The sequence below is a fragment of the Verticillium dahliae genome, genomic scaffold (genome assembly GCF_000150675.1).
Source record: "Verticillium dahliae VdLs.17 supercont1.1 genomic scaffold, whole genome shotgun sequence".
In the NCBI taxonomy this organism is placed as follows: Eukaryota; Fungi; Ascomycota; class Sordariomycetes; order Glomerellales; family Plectosphaerellaceae; genus Verticillium; species Verticillium dahliae.
Genome location: NW_009276921.1, coordinates 1,992,053 through 2,008,890, shown reverse-complemented (window position 1 = coordinate 2,008,890; position 16,838 = coordinate 1,992,053). Strand labels below are relative to the sequence as shown.

General features: G+C 55.6%; 4 protein-coding genes across 4 annotated transcripts; 1 reads left to right on the top strand and 3 right to left on the bottom strand.

The window, feature by feature from the left end:
- Nucleotides 1–506: 506 nt before the first annotated feature.
- On the top strand, nucleotides 507–6,165 carry VDAG_00604 (DNA topoisomerase; the record flags this gene model as incomplete). Its single annotated transcript, XM_009651981.1, has 3 exons — nucleotides 507–572; nucleotides 946–4,557; nucleotides 4,612–6,165. The coding sequence occupies 3 exons, from the start codon at nucleotides 507–509 to the stop codon at nucleotides 6,163–6,165; spliced, it is 5,232 nt and encodes a 1,743-aa protein (XP_009650276.1).
- Nucleotides 6,166–7,173: 1,008 nt separating this feature from the next.
- VDAG_00603 (cwl1) lies at nucleotides 7,174–8,566 on the bottom strand (the record flags this gene model as incomplete). Its single annotated transcript, XM_009651980.1, has 5 exons — nucleotides 7,174–7,605; nucleotides 7,662–7,963; nucleotides 8,032–8,193; nucleotides 8,287–8,319; nucleotides 8,491–8,566. The coding sequence occupies 5 exons, from the start codon at nucleotides 8,564–8,566 to the stop codon at nucleotides 7,174–7,176; spliced, it is 1,005 nt and encodes a 334-aa protein (XP_009650275.1).
- Nucleotides 8,567–9,957: 1,391 nt separating this feature from the next.
- On the bottom strand, nucleotides 9,958–13,889 carry VDAG_00602 (GTPase-activating protein GYP5; the record flags this gene model as incomplete). The annotated part of the gene is made up of 3 exons (XM_009651979.1): nucleotides 9,958–12,273; nucleotides 12,339–12,949; nucleotides 13,011–13,889. The coding sequence occupies 3 exons, from the start codon at nucleotides 13,887–13,889 to the stop codon at nucleotides 10,332–10,334; spliced, it is 3,432 nt and encodes a 1,143-aa protein (XP_009650274.1). The 3' UTR covers nucleotides 9,958–10,331.
- Nucleotides 13,890–15,886: 1,997 nt separating this feature from the next.
- VDAG_00601 (uncharacterized protein) lies at nucleotides 15,887–16,744 on the bottom strand (the record flags this gene model as incomplete). Its single annotated transcript, XM_009651978.1, has 2 exons — nucleotides 15,887–16,265; nucleotides 16,320–16,744. The coding sequence occupies 2 exons, from the start codon at nucleotides 16,742–16,744 to the stop codon at nucleotides 15,887–15,889; spliced, it is 804 nt and encodes a 267-aa protein (XP_009650273.1).
- Nucleotides 16,745–16,838: the final 94 nt, after the last annotated feature.

The following is a 16,838-nucleotide window of genomic DNA, read 5'->3' as shown; positions in this document are numbered from 1 at the left end:
AGACCTACATCGCTGTAGGCAGAATGCAGATAGCAGCAATGAACGCTGTGCATCAATCGGCACAGCGGCTAAGTGAGGGCCAACCCCACATGACCAGGATCACAGGCCCAAGGCACCAATGGGACGAAGCCGTCGCGGTCGGTGTTTTCAGGGACCCTGAAGAAGTCGCGACTTGGGAATGTTTACTCTGGTCCCAGATCGGAACGTCAACATCGAGCATTTGTTGCTAGCACAACACGTACCCTACGCCCTACGCCCTCCTCCTTCATCCCACCATCCCACCTCCTTAACGCCCTCCGACCTCATATGTGAGCACGACACCCGCCATCGTGGCATCCGCTCTCTTTCCCCTCTCCTTCGTACGGTCCTTTGCGTCCACCGCAAGGCGCCACCTGTTCCCCCCTTTTGCCATTGTACATCGCTGTCAACCCATTGCTCGCCCCTCCTTGTCAGTACACCACTTGCGTCACGACGCCTTGCGCGCCAGGTCTACACCACTGTACAAGATGGATTTCTCGGACGAGTCAATGTTCAGCGCGCAGGAGGAGTCTGATGCCTTTTCTCCCGAACCTGTAAGTGCCTCCGCTCCATTTTCTCTGGGCCAACGTCCCCTTCATTCGCATTTTGGTTCGCGATCCATGGCGAAAGGATCAATGCGTGGACCACCATCACGAAGACTCTGTGCCTGCCTTGCCACTACAATCGCATCTGTTCCTTCCCTTTCGCGCGCCTACCTTTCCAGCTGCGATTATACCTACTCCACGTCCTCTTCGTCTTGTCGGACAAGGCTCTCTCGAATCCACCAACTGCCTAGCAACAACCCCTCCTCCAGCTGCCGAGATGTCTATGCTACCGCCCCCTCGTCCAATCCCCCCTCGCTCATCACTTCCGAACCCACCAACTTCTAGTCCTACAGCTTCTAGTTATACAGCTAACCCTCCCCAGAAGCCCAAGGCAGCCAAGGCTCCGGCGAAGAAGGCCCCGGCGGCCAAGAAGCCTGCAGCCAAAAAACTGACCCAGACGACCCTCAAGACGGCCGCAGCACCGAAGAAACGCCCAGTGTCATTCAGCGACGATGAAGCCTCCGGGCTCTCCAACACCCCTCCCAGCTCTAAGAAGTTGAAGAAGGCCCCGGCTGCCAGCAAGTCGAGCGGCAACCCGCTTGCCGAGATTGAAAACGACAGCATGGCGCTCGATGAGCCCAGCGCTCGCGCGCCTGTGGCCAAGGGCACAAAGAAGACGGTAGAAGAGACGTACCAGAAGCTCACCCAACTCGAGCACATCGTCAAGCGTCCCGATACCTACATCGGCTCCGTTGAGCGCACCGAAATGCCCATGTGGGTCTACAACAAGGAAACCCAGTTGATGGAATTCCGGAAGGTCACCACGGTTCCCGGTCTTTACAAAATCTTTGACGAGATTCTTGTCAACGCGGCGGATATCAAGGTCCGTCGCGAGGAAAGCGGCGAAGAACCTGTCACACATATCAAGGTGAACATTGACCGCGAAGCCGGTCAAATCAGCATCGAGAACAACGGCAAGGGTATTCCTGTCGAGATGCACAAGCAACATGGCATCTATGTGCCTGAGATGATCTTCGGTCATCTCCTCACAGGTTCCAATTACGATGACGACGAGAAGAAGACAACTGGTGGTCGCAACGGTTACGGTGCCAAGCTCTGTAACGTCTTCAGCACAGAGTTCACCGTCGAGTGCCAGGACTCTGCCAACGGAAAAAGATACAAACAGACTTGGACCGACAACATGAGTAAGATGGGAAAGGCCAAGATTACCTCGAGCAAGTCCAGCGACTTTGTGCGCATCACCTTCAAGCCCGACTTCAAACGGTTCAGCATGGAGGGTATCGACGATGACCTCGAGGCCTTGTTGTACCGCCGAGTCTACGACATGGCTGGTACGATCAAGGGCATCAAAGTTCACCTCAACGGCACCGTGGTCAAGCCGTCGGCGTTCAAGGGCTACAGCGAGATGTACGCCAAGGCTATCGCCAAAGAACGAGCCTCTGAGGAGGGAGGAGAGCCCAAGGTCACCGTGGAGATGGACAAGAACGACAACCCCCGATGGGATGTTGGATTCACCGTGTCGGACGGCTCTTTCCAGCACATTTCATTCGTGAACAACATTGCCACTACGTCCGGTGGCACGCATGTCAACTACGTCGCTGACCAGATTGTCCAATATCTCACAAAGTACCTCGACAAGAAGAAGAAGGGTCACGCCCTGAAGCCGCAACATATTCGCAACCACATTTTCGTTTTCATCAACTGCCGCATCGAAAACCCCTCCTTCAACTCTCAGACCAAGGAGCAAATGACGACCAAGGTCAGCAGCTTTGGTAGCAAGTGTGTCTTGTCAGAAGCCTTCCTAAAGAAAGTTGCCGCCTCCGATGCCATTCAGAACATCATGAGCTTTGCCGAGAAGAAGGCGGACAAGATGATGGCCAAGAGCGATGGCAACAGGCGGTCGCGCATCAACAACGCCAAACTCGTCGACGCGAATTTGGCTGGCACCAAGCGCGGACATGAGTGCACCTTGATCTTGACGGAGGGTGACTCTGCCAAGAGTCTGGCTGTTGCGGGTCGCGCTATTCTTGACCCTGACCGCATTGGTGTCTTTCCCCTTCGTGGTAAGATGTTGAACGTCCGCGATGCATCCATTGAACAAATCACGAAGAACCAAGAGATCCAGAACATCAAGCAATTCTTGGGACTGAAACACAAGCAAAACTACACAGATACGAAGGGTCTGCGTTATGGTCATCTCATGATCATGGCTGATCAGGACCACGACGGCAGTCATATCAAGGGCCTTCTCATCAACTTCCTGCAGGTCCAATACCCTTCCCTCCTCCAGATCCCCGACTTTTTCCGGGAGTTCATCACGCCCATTGTCAAAGTCTGGCAAGGCAAAAATCCCAAGAACCCCCAGAAGCTCCAGGCGTTCTTCACTCAGCCTCAATATGAGGAGTGGAAGGAGGCGCACAAGAATGAGATCAGCCGCTGGGAGTACAAGTACTACAAGGGTCTGGGCACCAGTTCCAACGAAGATGCCCAGGTCTACTTCACCAATCTCGACGACCATCTCAAGGAGTTTGACACAATGCAGTCCTCTGAGGCGGAACTGTTCGATCTCGCCTTCTCCAAGAAGAAGGCAGATGCTCGTAAAGAGTGGCTTGGCAACTTTGTTCCGGGAACCTATCTCGATCACTCGACCAAGTCGATCACGTACGATGATTTTGTCAATAGAGAGTTGATTCTCTTCAGCATGGCTGACAATATGCGTTCCATCCCGTCAGTTCTTGACGGCCTGAAACCTGGTCAGCGAAAGGTCATGTTCGCTTGCTTCAAGAGGAACCTCACCAAGGACCAGAAGGTCGTGGAATTGGCCGGTTATGTTTCCGAAAAGGCCGCGTACCACCACGGTGAAATGTCTCTTCAACAGACGATCATTGGCCTCGCCCAGAATTTTGTCGGTTCGAACAATGTCAACTGCCTCGAGCCCAGTGGTAACTTTGGTTCCCGTCTAGCCGGTGGATCAGACGCTGCCAGCCCCCGTTATATCCACACGCGCTTGTCTCCATTCGCCCGAAAGATCTTTTCTGTTCTTGACGAGCCCAACCTGGAAGTTCAGATGGAGGACGGAAAGCCCATCGAACCCAAGGTCTATGCCCCGATTATTCCCATGGTTCTGTGCAACGGCGCCGATGGTATTGGTACGGGTTGGAGCACTTCAATCCCTAATTATCACCCAATGGAGATTGTCAGGGCCATCAAAAGACGAATGGGTCGCCTTGATTCCGACGACACCGAAGAAAAGCCCTTTGAGACGATGATGCCCTGGTTCCGTGGTTGGAAGGGCACCCCTGAGCCTGCCGAGAAGGACCGTTACAAGTTTAATGGCATCTACGAAACCGACGACAAGACGGGTGAAATCATCATCAAGGAGCTGCCCATCCGAATGTGGACCGATGATTTCAAGGCCAAGTTGGAAGAAGTGATTAGCGGCGCCAAGGGCCCGGCCTGGATCAAGGACTACAAGGAGTTCAACGATCACAAGAATGTCAACTTTGTCATTCAACTTGATGAAAAGCACTACAAGGATATCCACAAGACCCACGAAGGTATCATGGACAGGTTCAAGTTGAACAAGCAGATTGCGACGTCGAACCTGGTGGCATTTGACAGCACCGGCCGCATTCGCAAGTACGAGAAGGTCGAGGATATCCTAGAAGAGTTCTACGTCTACCGCCTTGATATGTACAGCGCACGCAAGAAGCACTGGCTCGGGGTCTACCACTCAGACTACCGTAAGCTGAAGAATCAGGCGCGCTTCATCCAGGAGATCATCGACGGCGAGTTGATCGTCTCCAAGAAGCGGAAGCCAGTTCTCGTGCAAGAACTCCGCGACCGCAAGTACGAAGCGTTCCCCAAGAACGATGGCAAGAAACAGGCGACGACGGAAGAAGAGGACATGGATGCGTCCGACAATGAGGACGACAGCGTCGGCGGCGCTGCCGACTACGATTATCTGCTTTCGGTATGTAATCCACAATTGAGGGGTTAGAGTACTCAATGCGCTAACCATTCGTAGCTGCCTATCTGGTCCTTGACGCTCGAGCGCTTGGAAAGGTTGAACTCTGCGATCATGAAGAAGAAGGGCGAGCACGACGCTCTTCTGGCCCGAAGCGAGAAAGACCTTTGGTGTCAAGATCTCGATGAGTTTGCCGAAGAGTGGGAGGCGCAGCTTGAGATGGATGACAAGATCCAGTCCAAGATTAACCGTATGGGCCGCCGACGATCTAGGAAGATCGGTGCTGGCGGTGGCAAGGTCAGCCGCAACAAGGATGACGATGACTTCGAGCCCGAGAGGAAGAGGGCAGCGCCGAAAGCGAAGGCGGCCGCGAAACCGGTACCTGCTGCCAAGAGATTCCAGGAACAGTTTGACCGGAAACTCGAAATCGCAAAGGCCGAGTCGCCAGTCGATGCCTTCTCTGACGATGACTTTGCGATCCTCGCCAAGCCCAAGGCGGCGCCCAAGACTGCACCCAAGGCGAAGGAGCCTGTACTCAAGGCCGAGGAGTCAGACGATGACACCGCTACGGCCTCTCTTGCACGCAAGAGCAGCGTGCCGGCCTCGAGGCCAAAGCCGAAGGCAAAGGAGACTCTGCCCAAATTCGCCGACTCCAGCGACTTCTCCGACGGCGACCTGACCAGCATGAGTGCGAAGAAAAAGAAGCCCTCTGCGTCTGTCGAGCCTGAAGCCGAGCCGGTCATTGGTGGGCGCACGAAGCGAGCAGCGGCTGCCAAGGCCCGACCTGTCTTCGACCTGTCAGAGTCGGATGCTAGTGACAACGACTTTGGCGATGTCGGTGACATTGGCCAAATGGTTCACGGGTACAAGTCGACGACAACCGATCCTTCCAAGGAGCTGAAGAATGGTAGACTCAGCTTGCATGGCATGAACCGCCCCGAGTCCAGCCATGGCGCACGTGAGGCAGCCCTTCCAAAGCTCAAGTCGAAGCCCTCAAGGCACATTCTGGACGACGACAGCCACGACGAGACGAACTATGAGGCTCTCGCGGTGCGGTCGTCGCCCCACAAGCCTGTGGCCAGCAAGGATGATGATCTGGAGGAGTTCCTCAGTGATGACTCGGTGCCCGCTCGTAAGCCTTCCAAGGCATCCTCGTCGTCGCGGGAACCCGTGCCTCCACCGGCTCTCGAGGTTAAGAAGGCCCGGGGACGCCCTGCGGGAACGAAGAACAAGCAGAAGGATGACGCCGCGACAGCAAAAGCTCCTGCCGTCAAGGCCAAGGCCAAGGCAGCTCCCAAAGCAGCCCCAAAAGCAGCCCCAAAAGCCGCCGCGAAGCCCCTGCCTCTCTCGCCTGCTGCCAAGGCATACTCGGCGAACAAGGAGGCGAAGAAGCCCGCGAAGAAGACCGTCTTCAGCGACGACGACGACGATAGCGACGATATGATGGTCGACGCTGACGACGCCGAGCCTTCTTCGCCGCCCCCACGTCCCGCGGCTAGAGGCCGTCCGGGTCGTGCGGCTGCCAAGAAGAAGCCCACCTACATCATCGACGACGACGACAGCTCCATGGCCATGGACGAGCCGCAGGATGATGGCTTTAGCGATAGCGACTAAAGGGAGTCGTCGACATTTCTGGCGAGTGCGAGGCGTTCACGGGCGGGAAGGGCTATCAGACGGATGCAACGATATTGATGAACAAGCATTTTTCTCGGGCTCGGAAGATTCCCACCCTTCATCTTTCCTTTTCTCATTCTTACCCCCCCCCCCAATGCTTTTGCTACGGATCCTAGGCCAGACTTGTGAATGGTATCTTCCTTGTCTGACCAGATATAGCCCCAACTTTAGTTTCGTTTTCCTTTCGAGTCTTGTCACTTTGCTGTTTTTGTATGAGTACATCTCGGATCGGTGCGTGAATACCACTACTGGCTTGACATTGCTTCCTTCCACTCGTGATACTGCTTGAAGACTACTCGTGTGACACTTGGAGTATCGTGCCTCGGCACTCGGACTTGCAGACACAGTGAACATAGATGAGCGATACTAACCAGCCATACATAGTCTTGAGCTGTCAGGATCGGATGCACAGCACTGAGGAGAACGCGGTATAGAAAAATGATATTACGAGGCTCTTACGAACCGTTCCGTTCCCTTGCCGTGGCAATCTCAATCTGATGGGTGTCCGTCTTCCTTTCGCCGTCGCCGGAAATCATGAAAGGGAGCGAAACTAAAAATCAACCATGAGACCCAGGTTCGTCATCGACAGTACAGTACATCGTTACACGCAAACCAAAACTCTCCCTCGTGACAAGTGCAGGCTACTGCAGGCCTGCACGGCCTCGTCTGATGCACGAAAACACACTCCGATCCGATAGAAAAGCCTGCTTCCAAAATCAAGCGAGAAAAAGAAACCCAAGCGACGCCGGAGTCAAGAAGCTCGCAGAATGATCTTGCTGTCGTGTCCACGTCAATGCCACCTTTTCCGGTGGAAAAGACAGTCACATCGTGTCGCGTCGTTTCGTCTCATGCCATGCGTCATCGTCGTCACTCGAACAGCGGCATCGACTCGCCGTTTTGGCTCACGAGTCTGCTTGCCGCAGGTAGCTGTTGATTCCAAGTGGCAATTTAAGAAGCCAGCTGGGGGTTCTCGCCAGGAACGACAGGCTCAGTCGTGGTGTCGACCTTGTTGAACTCGGTGCTGGGGGCAGCAGGGAAGTCCTTCTCGGCAACGGGCTCCGAGACGACGGGGGCGGGCTTGGCGGAAGCCTCGGGAGAGGGCGAGCGACCGAGAAGCTGCTGGGCCTTGGTGGTGTAGTCACCCATGTACTGCTTGGTCAGGTCGGTGGCTTGGGCCGCCTGCTTCTGCGCAACAGAGCGGAACTGAGCGGTCTGGTCGTTGATAACATCACCAGCCTGCTTGAGGTGGTGGTCGATGAGCTCCTGGTTGGAGGTGTAGGCAAGGGGAACGACGAAGAGGGTGGTAGTGGCGGCCAAGGCGAGACCCCAAAGAGGCATGACCTTGACAAGGTAGTAGGAGATGAAGGCACCGAGGAACGCCTAAGTCTATGATTAGCCTCACGAATCCCCTGATCTGTTTACGGGCAAAAACTTACAGCAGCAGAAGCACCGACATTCTCGGCGAAGAGGATGCGCTGGGCCTCAATGACGAAGAAGTTGACAAGCTCGTGCACGTCTCCTATGGCGGCATCAAGAGTCTCCCTCGAGATGGTGTGGTAACGGCGGGGGCGAAGCTGGGTGGCCAGGCCATTGTTGAGGACGAGCTTGCCGGTAAGCTCGGCAAGGACGGTGGTACCAAGAACCATCCATGTAAGCTTGAAGGCATAGCGGAGAACATCCAGGTAGCGAACAGCAAAGATGACCGAAACGATGGAGGCATAGGCAATAGCGGAGGCACCTGGGACAAGCTTATCAATTTGTGTGTTTCAAAGGAAGCCAGGCGGGAGCAAGAAGATCATGACGTACGAGGGTTCTTCCAAGAGAGGAGCTCGGAAAAGAACGAGTGGTAGTGGGTGAGGGGCTGGCCGGTGGCAGCAGGCTGCGAGGGAGTCCTGCGAGAGGCAGCGAGGTTGCCAAACTCGTTGGAGGTCTTGGCCGATTGGGCCTTCACATTCTCAGCCATGGGGCCTGGAGAGGGAGAGCTTGGTCAGTAAATTTTCCTGGCGACAGAGATAAGGCGCTGGCGGAACAGCCATGGTCCCAAAGCACCATCAAACATACCGTTGGCGAGCTGCTGGTAAGCAGCAGCGGCGTCTAGAGATCGAGGGTCAGTTTCTGTAGTCGTGGCGTGTATTTGTGTGGGTGAGGCGGGGAGCTCGAATACTGTCGTCATCCGGGTCAGCGAAAATGATCCAAGGCAGAGATAACAAGGATTCGAAGCGAGGGAGTGCAAATAAGTATCTGCATTTGATTCACGTACCTTACTCTCCTTGGTAGTCTGGACGTAGGAGTTGCCATTGGTACCGGGGTTGCCAGTAGGGGCGTCGGGGAAGTCAGCCATTGCGATCGGGTGACGGTGGTGTTGTCGTGTGGAAGTGGTCGTGTGAGCGTGTGTGAAAAGGGTAGCAAGCTCGACAGGCGGAGATGGATGGCAAAAGAGCACGCGAAGATGCAGGTTCAAGAATAGTGATTCCGAGGAAGGTGAATGGTGAGGTAGGAGAGGGTTTGGGAGTTTTGTGTGCGGTGATGGTGGAAGAGGGAGTGGGAGAGCAGGCGAGAGATAGCGCTTGGAGGAGGAGAGAGAAAAGCACCCCTTTGTGTGTGGGTTGCTCACAAGCGTGGTGATGCAAATGACGGGACTGCAGGAGCAACCTGGAACCCACCCGGGGCAGGAACGAAAAAACAGGCCCTGACCTCCTTCTCCCTGCCGACCTTACATTAGGTAGGCACCTACCTAGGTAGACAGGTACCTTAGCTTTCTCTTTCTAGCCTCTGCCTGAGCCTCTCTGCCTGTCCTGTCGGGCTCGGTGGCCCCTCCCCGGGCGGGCTGGCTGGCCTGGGGAGGGGGGGCCGTGCCCGCTCAGACCAACCTGCCGACAGAAGAGCGTCAGTAGCTTGTGCCAGCTGCAGCTGCTGCAGCAAGTCAAGGAGCAGGAGCTCCAGCTCACCTTCACCTGGGTGGACCCTCCACTGTGGCTAGTGCATCCAGCTGGCTCGAGCGATGACGCATGTGTGCCACAGCAACAATCGATACGACTTTTTTTTTCTCGTCTCGTCTACAATACACCACAGCACGATCCGCTATGGTGCATCACCAAGTACCCTATACTTTCCACTGTGTCCACCCTACAGCCCCCACCGCGACCCTGAACTCATTGCGACATTTCCCATCATCGGCTCGCGACGCAGAGAGCCTGGAACGCCCGTCGCTGTCGTCATACCACAAGACATGCAAGCAACCCGTACACGCGCACCAGAAGCGGCCCCTGCAAGCAGGACAGATAGGCAACAGCCACGTCCCTCTCGTTATCTGGCCACAAGCTCGAAGGAAGAAAAAAAAACTTACAACTTGACAGATCTATCTGATGGTGATGGTATGGAGGTTAGGTAGCAGCGTGAGAGGGCCCATACCCCATGACGCGCCCCCAGCTCCAAGGGGTAGTAGGGCCAGGTAGTGATGTTTTGTCTCGAGACCGTCTCCTGGCCGTTACATGTGATTCCCCGCTTTCGATACCACCCCAACCAAGCCCGACTTGGCCAGAACACGACACACACGCGCGCGACTCGAGCGTCATCCCATTGTGAACACGACCTTGCTGGTTCATCACCTCCCATGACCGTGACTTGAGGGCATTCGGAAAACGGACCGACGATGAGCTACGTAGACAGGCACCTGTTCGAGGCAACCTTAAGAGCGCACCCGCATCACAAGTAAACGTATCGACATGAACCTGACAAATAACTCAGTTCATTCTCACCAGGACTACAAAAGTCTTTCACAAAAGCGCCCAAGGTAATCCCACTCAGAGAAGCCAGACAGACAGACAGACAGACAGACGCTCATCTGGCCCTTGTAACCTCCAGAACGCCGCTCAACTCCAAGGCTATGTGCAAGCAAAGTCAGTCTAAAGCTGTGTCCACTTCCGCTTGTCCTTTTGTTTATATGATGCTTCATGCCCATCCCCTTTATCGATCTTCTTCCTTCTGGTCTTGCATCAAATGTACTGCCGTCCCGGTCTTCAGAGACCGTACACTGTCCGTTGGACCATGACCCATCTCTTCCACTGATGAATGTCTATCCGCCTATGATGGAAACACCATGTAGCTTAGGCCCGTCGCCAGCCCCAGAACCCTCCGGCCTGAGTTTGTTGAGCGGGTCTCTGGTCGATTGGTGGTGTCGTGACAGCGGGCGCCGCAGCAGCCTTCGTGGCATCTCCGCCTGTGAATCGTCCAAAGACACCCATGGCAGCCGAAGCAGCTGATGGCGTTTGAGATACTGGTGGTGTGTCTCCTGGTGCCAGCCCGTACGCCTTTCGAAGGCTCTCGAGCTTCAACTTTGACTCGTCTGCCTCTTGTCTAGCAATGGCCTCAGATGTCTTGGCCTGCACGAGTTCCAGCAACAGCGCTTCATGGTCGCTGACCGAGGGCGATGGCGTGGAAACCGTAGGAATCGTTGAATCATGAGGCTTGGGAAGCGACGATGTTCTCTTGCCGAACGCCGATCCGGCTTGCGATGGTGTTGACCTACTTCTGCCGAGCTTCAACTCGCGAAGTCCTCCAGCAGCACCCGTCGCCGCCTTGGGCCACTCGCCAATGTTGGACGTGCTCGTGTGCGGATGGGCCGCCGCGTTGGCGCGGTCGTCGACTTCGACAGCAGAAGCCCGCACCCGCATGTTGAGGATCTGTCTCTCCAGCCTTTGTTTATCCTGATGCAGGGCCCGCGTGTGAGCATGGCTCTCCTTGACCTGTTCCTTCAGAGCGGATACCTCCTGATCCAAGTCATATATCCTTCTTCCGTAGTCCTGAGACTGAGAGATGGCATTGGCAAGCTGATCTTTGACGTGACTGAGCTCATCGCGCAGCGACGTTCTAGGCTGAATTGTCGACGAACGACGCCGTATAGTCACCTCCGGCAGAGCGAATCTTTGTTCGACAACATCCAACAGTTGAGAGAGGTCGTCGGCGGTGGGTGTCTTTGATTCAGCATCCAAGGTGCTCTTACTCTTATCGGCTTCTTCGTCTTGCTGCTCAGCATCTGTGCTCTCATTGGCCTTGACAGTCTCGAGGCTTGCATCAGTCCCAACTGAATCATTGCTGGCTTTCTTGCGGAGGCCGTCGAGCAGCGACCGGACGGCTCGCTTGTCTTCTTCACGCTGCTCACGCTCCTGCTGCAGGTCTGACGCTAACAAGGCATTGTTCCGTTGCAGCTCGCTGAGCGCGGTGAGGAGATCCTCGATCTGGCTGTGAAGGTTCCTCTCTTCGGTGTTCTTATGGTTCGTGCTATTGCTGGGTTTGATCGAGGCGCCATCATCGGCAGTTGTAGTTGACGAGTCTCGAGAAACCCCTGTCGCGTCGGTGGAAGTTGAGCTCAACACGCTGGCTGAGCTAGCTTCCATCGAGTTGAGAGTCGAGGCAAGGCTCTGCTTCGAGGTGCTGCGTCGTAAAATGCTCATTGGTCGCGAGGCGGCACTTAGTCCAGGGCTTAGGTTGGATGATTTCGTAGAAGTCGTCGCCCATATGCGGCCCAAGAATCGGGCGGCGGCAGTGGTCACATCTGATGTGCGCGCCGCATTGGCGGTCGCAATCTTCTCCTCCAGGTACCCCTGCTCGAGCTGCAGTAGTTTCTCTCGGCTGACAACGCCGGTCAAGCTGACAAAGTCTTGGACAAACTCGTCGGCGTTGTAGTGATAGCAATCCCAGAGACCACGAGACAGGAGAAGTTGCATGACATCCTCGAACTCGCTGCAGCCCAGGATGCGGGATTGATTTTTGCGCATGAGCGACAAGGCGACACGCATGAGGGTCTCCGGGGCGCCCTCAGCAAAGATGACATCGTAGATGCGAAACAGCATTGGCAAGGGGCATGTTGTCGCGAAGAAGCTGAGGAACCACTGTGAAACGTATGCCGGGTCAACTTGCAGATCTTCCATGTGTCCCGACAACAGGGGTAGATTCTCGCGCAGCAGCTCGCGAAATTGGTAGATGCGGACGTGCAGTCCTGACAGGTCGGGGAGGAAACAGCTGCGCAGATCATATCGTTCCATCAATCTGGTCATGTCACGGTTAGCGTGGTCCCATGGTACGAGGATGCCGCTGCCTTTCACGGCTCTTACCGGACCAAGACGCAGAATGCCTGCTTGTCAGGCATGTGCATGAGCAGAGGGCCAACAAGGAAGGCCAGCCCTTGACAGTAGCCAATCTTCTGGTCGTAGAGACTAAAGCACTTGAGCACCCTGCCGAGCATACGCTGGCCGTCACCATCCGGATCGCGGAACATGTCGACGCCGGGGAAGCTCCGTCCGAGGTCCTTGCCGATCATCGGCTCATACGGGCTCGACTCGCCCGAGAACCGCTCGTACTGCTCTTCCAACGATGCATCACAGGCGCCCGACATGCTCTGCCACACGACGCCACGCAGAGGGGGCGGAATGCCTTTGCGGATCTTATTGGATAGAAGTGTTGGCAGCCTGGCGGCAGTTTGCTGGTAGTCTTTGACGAGCGCAGCGTAAAACTCGAGATCGGTCATTGGAGGAGGTGGCAGCATGGAATATCGAAGGGCGGAAGGTTGAGGTCCATTGACCATATCTCGCAGCTGGGCCATCGAAGGGGGTCTCACGCGCTGCTGGTTCGATAGTTGCTCGACGGCCTGCACCTTGACGCTCTTGGGGTTAGTAGCCAACAAGTCGTTCTCCTTTTCGAGCATCGCGAGCAGCATTGCAGTGGACTGTTGTGCAAGATGTGTCAGAAACCGAGTCGTGACTGCTTAGGGAAGTCAATCGGCATACCTTGTCCGTCTCGTCGTCCTTCGGCTCCTCGGCTTCCGTCTTTTGCAGCTGTTCCCAGTTGACTTCTTCCGAAATAGACGAGCGGCGAGCCTTTGCATTGTGATCTTTGTCGTCCGCGGGTGATTCCACGCCACTCTCAGCGTTCGCATCCATCAGTTCCTCTTCGATGCTTCGGGCACTGTTCGTTGGCGGAAGTGGTGTAGCAGGATCGCTCGATACCTCGTCGAGGCTGTCATCTCGCTCGACCACATGAGCGAGCGGCGTCTTGTCGAACCGTACTGTGCTGGGCCGTCGCAGTGCTGCGGCATCCTCGAGCAGCACCGACGTGTCCAGAGTCAGCGTGGGCGGCTCCGACAGCCTAACAGTGACCATAGAATCGTGGGCCATCTTGGGCGTCACGCTGCCAGGGACGTTGGGTGCAAACGCCTCGGGCACCGGACTGGCGACTTCTCCTTTGTCTTCTGCAGGCTTTTCTGCTATCGTATCGGTGACAACGGCATCTGCCAGTTTCGAGGTGTTCTCGTCGATAGGGGAGAGGGTTTCGTTCGACTGAGGTTCGGACTCATGTATGGGCTCGGGCTCGGATGTTGGTCGTAGCGTCGACTTTGAATCCTGGGTCTGTTCCAGCTCTTGTTCGTGTCCCCTTGCCAGTTCTGGCTCCGGCTCTGATGTTGGGTTGGATATCGGCGTTGCTGTCGTATCCATCGCCGAAGAACGGATGGAGCTTTTTGGACTAGAGGCAGCGGTAGGTGTCGATGCAGTGTCGTCGACTGGAATGTCGCGGGCGGGCGCGATGGTCGGGTTGACAACAGCTGGAATCTCGACATCGGCCGACGGGATGGCCGGTGGGGAAACCTGTTTCTCGATCGAGGGTTCCATCTCGAAATGCTTCGCTGGTACGAGGCAGCTGGGAAGACTCGACTCTTAGGCTACCCTTTGTTCAGTCGAGGCGGCACTCAGGCATGCCCTTCGGTGACGAGGATGGCGATGCTGATGGATGTCCTTGTCGGTTGGCCACCCAACCTTTCGTCGAGCGAGGTGCCAGACTGTAAGAGTGTGGTATTCGCCTCGTCAATATCTCTAGTGATTGCCTTTTCTCGCTGTTTCACTCCGAAAGTCAAGTAGGCTGAAACACCGCGTCTCGATGGGGTGGAAAGAAGTTCCAGCGGCAAACGAGGCAGGTGCGATGGGCGAGATGACTTTCAACGACAATTGATTCACAGCAAATGATGAAATGAATTAAACCAGCCAGCTAGCTGGTCTTGAGAGACGAGGGTTTGATGAGCCGAACGATTCGAGACCCTGGCGAAGTGCAAAGCAAATCAATCCACCTCCTCAGTGTATCATTCATCCGCCGTTCCTCTTCGTCCTCCTCGTCTACCGTACTGTAATGTGGTCCCCTGATGTGCCGGCTAGGCTGGCTAGGCCCGATATCGACGCTACCCAAAAAGCAACCCTGTCTAGTCGTCCTGTTCAGGCCGTCTAACAGGTCACGTAGCTTCTTTCCATCACTAAAATAATCTGACCCATCAAAGAGAGTCCCTGGGCGACCATCGAGGAGGGGGTGGTACGGGCAGGAGAGGCGAGGAGGAGGCTAGCACAATTTCCGCTCCTCGCATCTCCGCGCGCGTTGATTGGCTCGTTTTGTTGATATTGATGGCCACGTCCCCTGACTTGCCCCTGAGTCCGTGAAGCCCCCCACCAAAATCCCACCCAATGACACCAATGGCAGAATCTCTCTCCCCAGCCTTGCATTGTCCATGTGGATGCTGCAACCAAGGGGTGGATAACGGCTGCACAGGCGCGAAAGCAGATTGTATTGTCTTGACGTGTCTGCTAGGCGCGTGTCGACGGCGCCATATGAGGGGGCACAATCGGACCTCAGACAGGACCTGCAGAAGTGTTTCCCTTTCCATCAGAGCAAGTTCCGTCTCAACCGTTGGTCGAAGGTGAACGTCGCGAAGTCTCGGTGCCCCATCAGTCTGCATACCCACTTTCGAAACAGAACATACCGACCTACCAAGCCTCGAGTGAACCGCCTTCTGTGCCAGCCCTGAGCCTGTCCAAAGCTCTCGCAGGGCGGGGAGCTGCACTGAGTACATGTACTCGCTGTGGTGAGGTGTACCAGCGGGGTTCACCTTGACTTGCCTGACGGCATCCGAATCAGCTGTATTGGCGAGAAGCCCCTCGGCACTACGAGGACATGCATATGCGACCGAGCGGTCGAACTCGGGCTTTGGTGAGCCATCGTAGCTCCATTGCTCATGCTTTGCCCTTGGATAGTTCGCCTCTGACCATGACGTCTTTCATCTACGTGTCCGAGCCCACATACTGACGTGTCCCCGGTCAGGAACAGAGCACAGGGCTTGCAGGGTTCTTCGTCGCATTTCGCCGCCTGGCGTTTCTACCTGCACATTGTACTGCCATCGTAAGAATATGTGCTGGCCAGTCAGTCGGCACACTCTTATCAAAACCACAGCCCGTATCGTTGTGCAAACATGATGTGCTTCTTGGCCTTCGGATGCCCCGCAATCGCCCAAAAACCTGTGACGGGCCATAGGATTGTACCACAGACGACTGATATTGAGCAGAGAGATGATTTACTCGTCGTATTAGATTTTCTGTCAGGTCAAGCCCAACCGCCGGATGCTGCTGTTCTTCCGGCAAACACCTGAGTAAGTACGTTGCAACGCTTATATATCCAGGCCACTAATAACGCCCGGCCGTAAGAACATGTCTTTTCTGTACAATTTCCCCCCCTTAATACACCACAGCCCAATCAATATCCCGTGCTCCAATTGCTAGAGGGCTCATCCCTGTGAAACTTTTCCTGAATCCCGACAAATCTCGATAGCTTATGATGGCACGAGGGACAATTAAGGGGCGGTCGCTGACGTGGGCGTCTGCGGCGGGCCTTGCGAGTGCGTGACTACCGGACTGGCCTGCGCCGTGCCAGGCTTCTGGCCTGGTGCTCTGTTGTATGTTGGCTCCTTCTTCGGATCGACACCAGGGTAGAGACCTTGCAGCTGCGTGTACAGCTCTACCATGAGTTTCTGCCTCTGTTCGCGGTCCACCATGGGTTCGAGGGCTTTGGTCTCCTCGTCAGCTCCGGGCGGATGAGACTTGACGGGAATTTTCATGTTCAGTGGCGGAGGCGTCAGATACGCTGGGCTCGGGGGAAGTGTCGCGGGCTTGCGGTCGCGGTCAACCATCGTAGCGAGATAGCTCAGATTTCCTTGCAACCTCCGCATGCATCTGGGACAATGTGAGCAGAAGTGAGACGATGGCTACTCCGCGGCGTTCACTTACTGGTTATAGTCTTGCTGGGCCATCATTTCCTCCCGGGATGGAGCAGCTCCTGCTTCTGGCGGCCCGGAATCTTCTTTGAATTCGTGTAAGGTCTGCTGCATCCTGATCGACTCGTACAGAAGCTCATTGTTAATGCTCAACAGCACCATCATCCTCTCCTGCTCTCTGGTGACCGAGCTTGGGCTGAGGGGGGCTGCCGCAGGCGGAGCACCGTTGACGGCGGGGTTCTGTGCATTTGAGGGAAAGGTCGGTGTCTGAGGCGTCGCTGCAGAATTCGGCTGCTGCTGATTCGCAGGGGTTTGGTTTTGTGGTGCGGGTTGGGGGGTCGAATGCTGGGACTGTTGCCCTTGGGCCATGTTGTGATTCGGGGTGCCTTGCGAGGCACTAGGCGGCCTCTGAGGAGTCGGGCTTCCCGCCATACCCATTTGATTTGGTTGCGGCTGGTGTTGTTGAAGATGTTGCTGGTGTTGCGGTTGCTGATTGGCCTGCTGGTGATGTTGTTGTTGATGATGCTGCTGC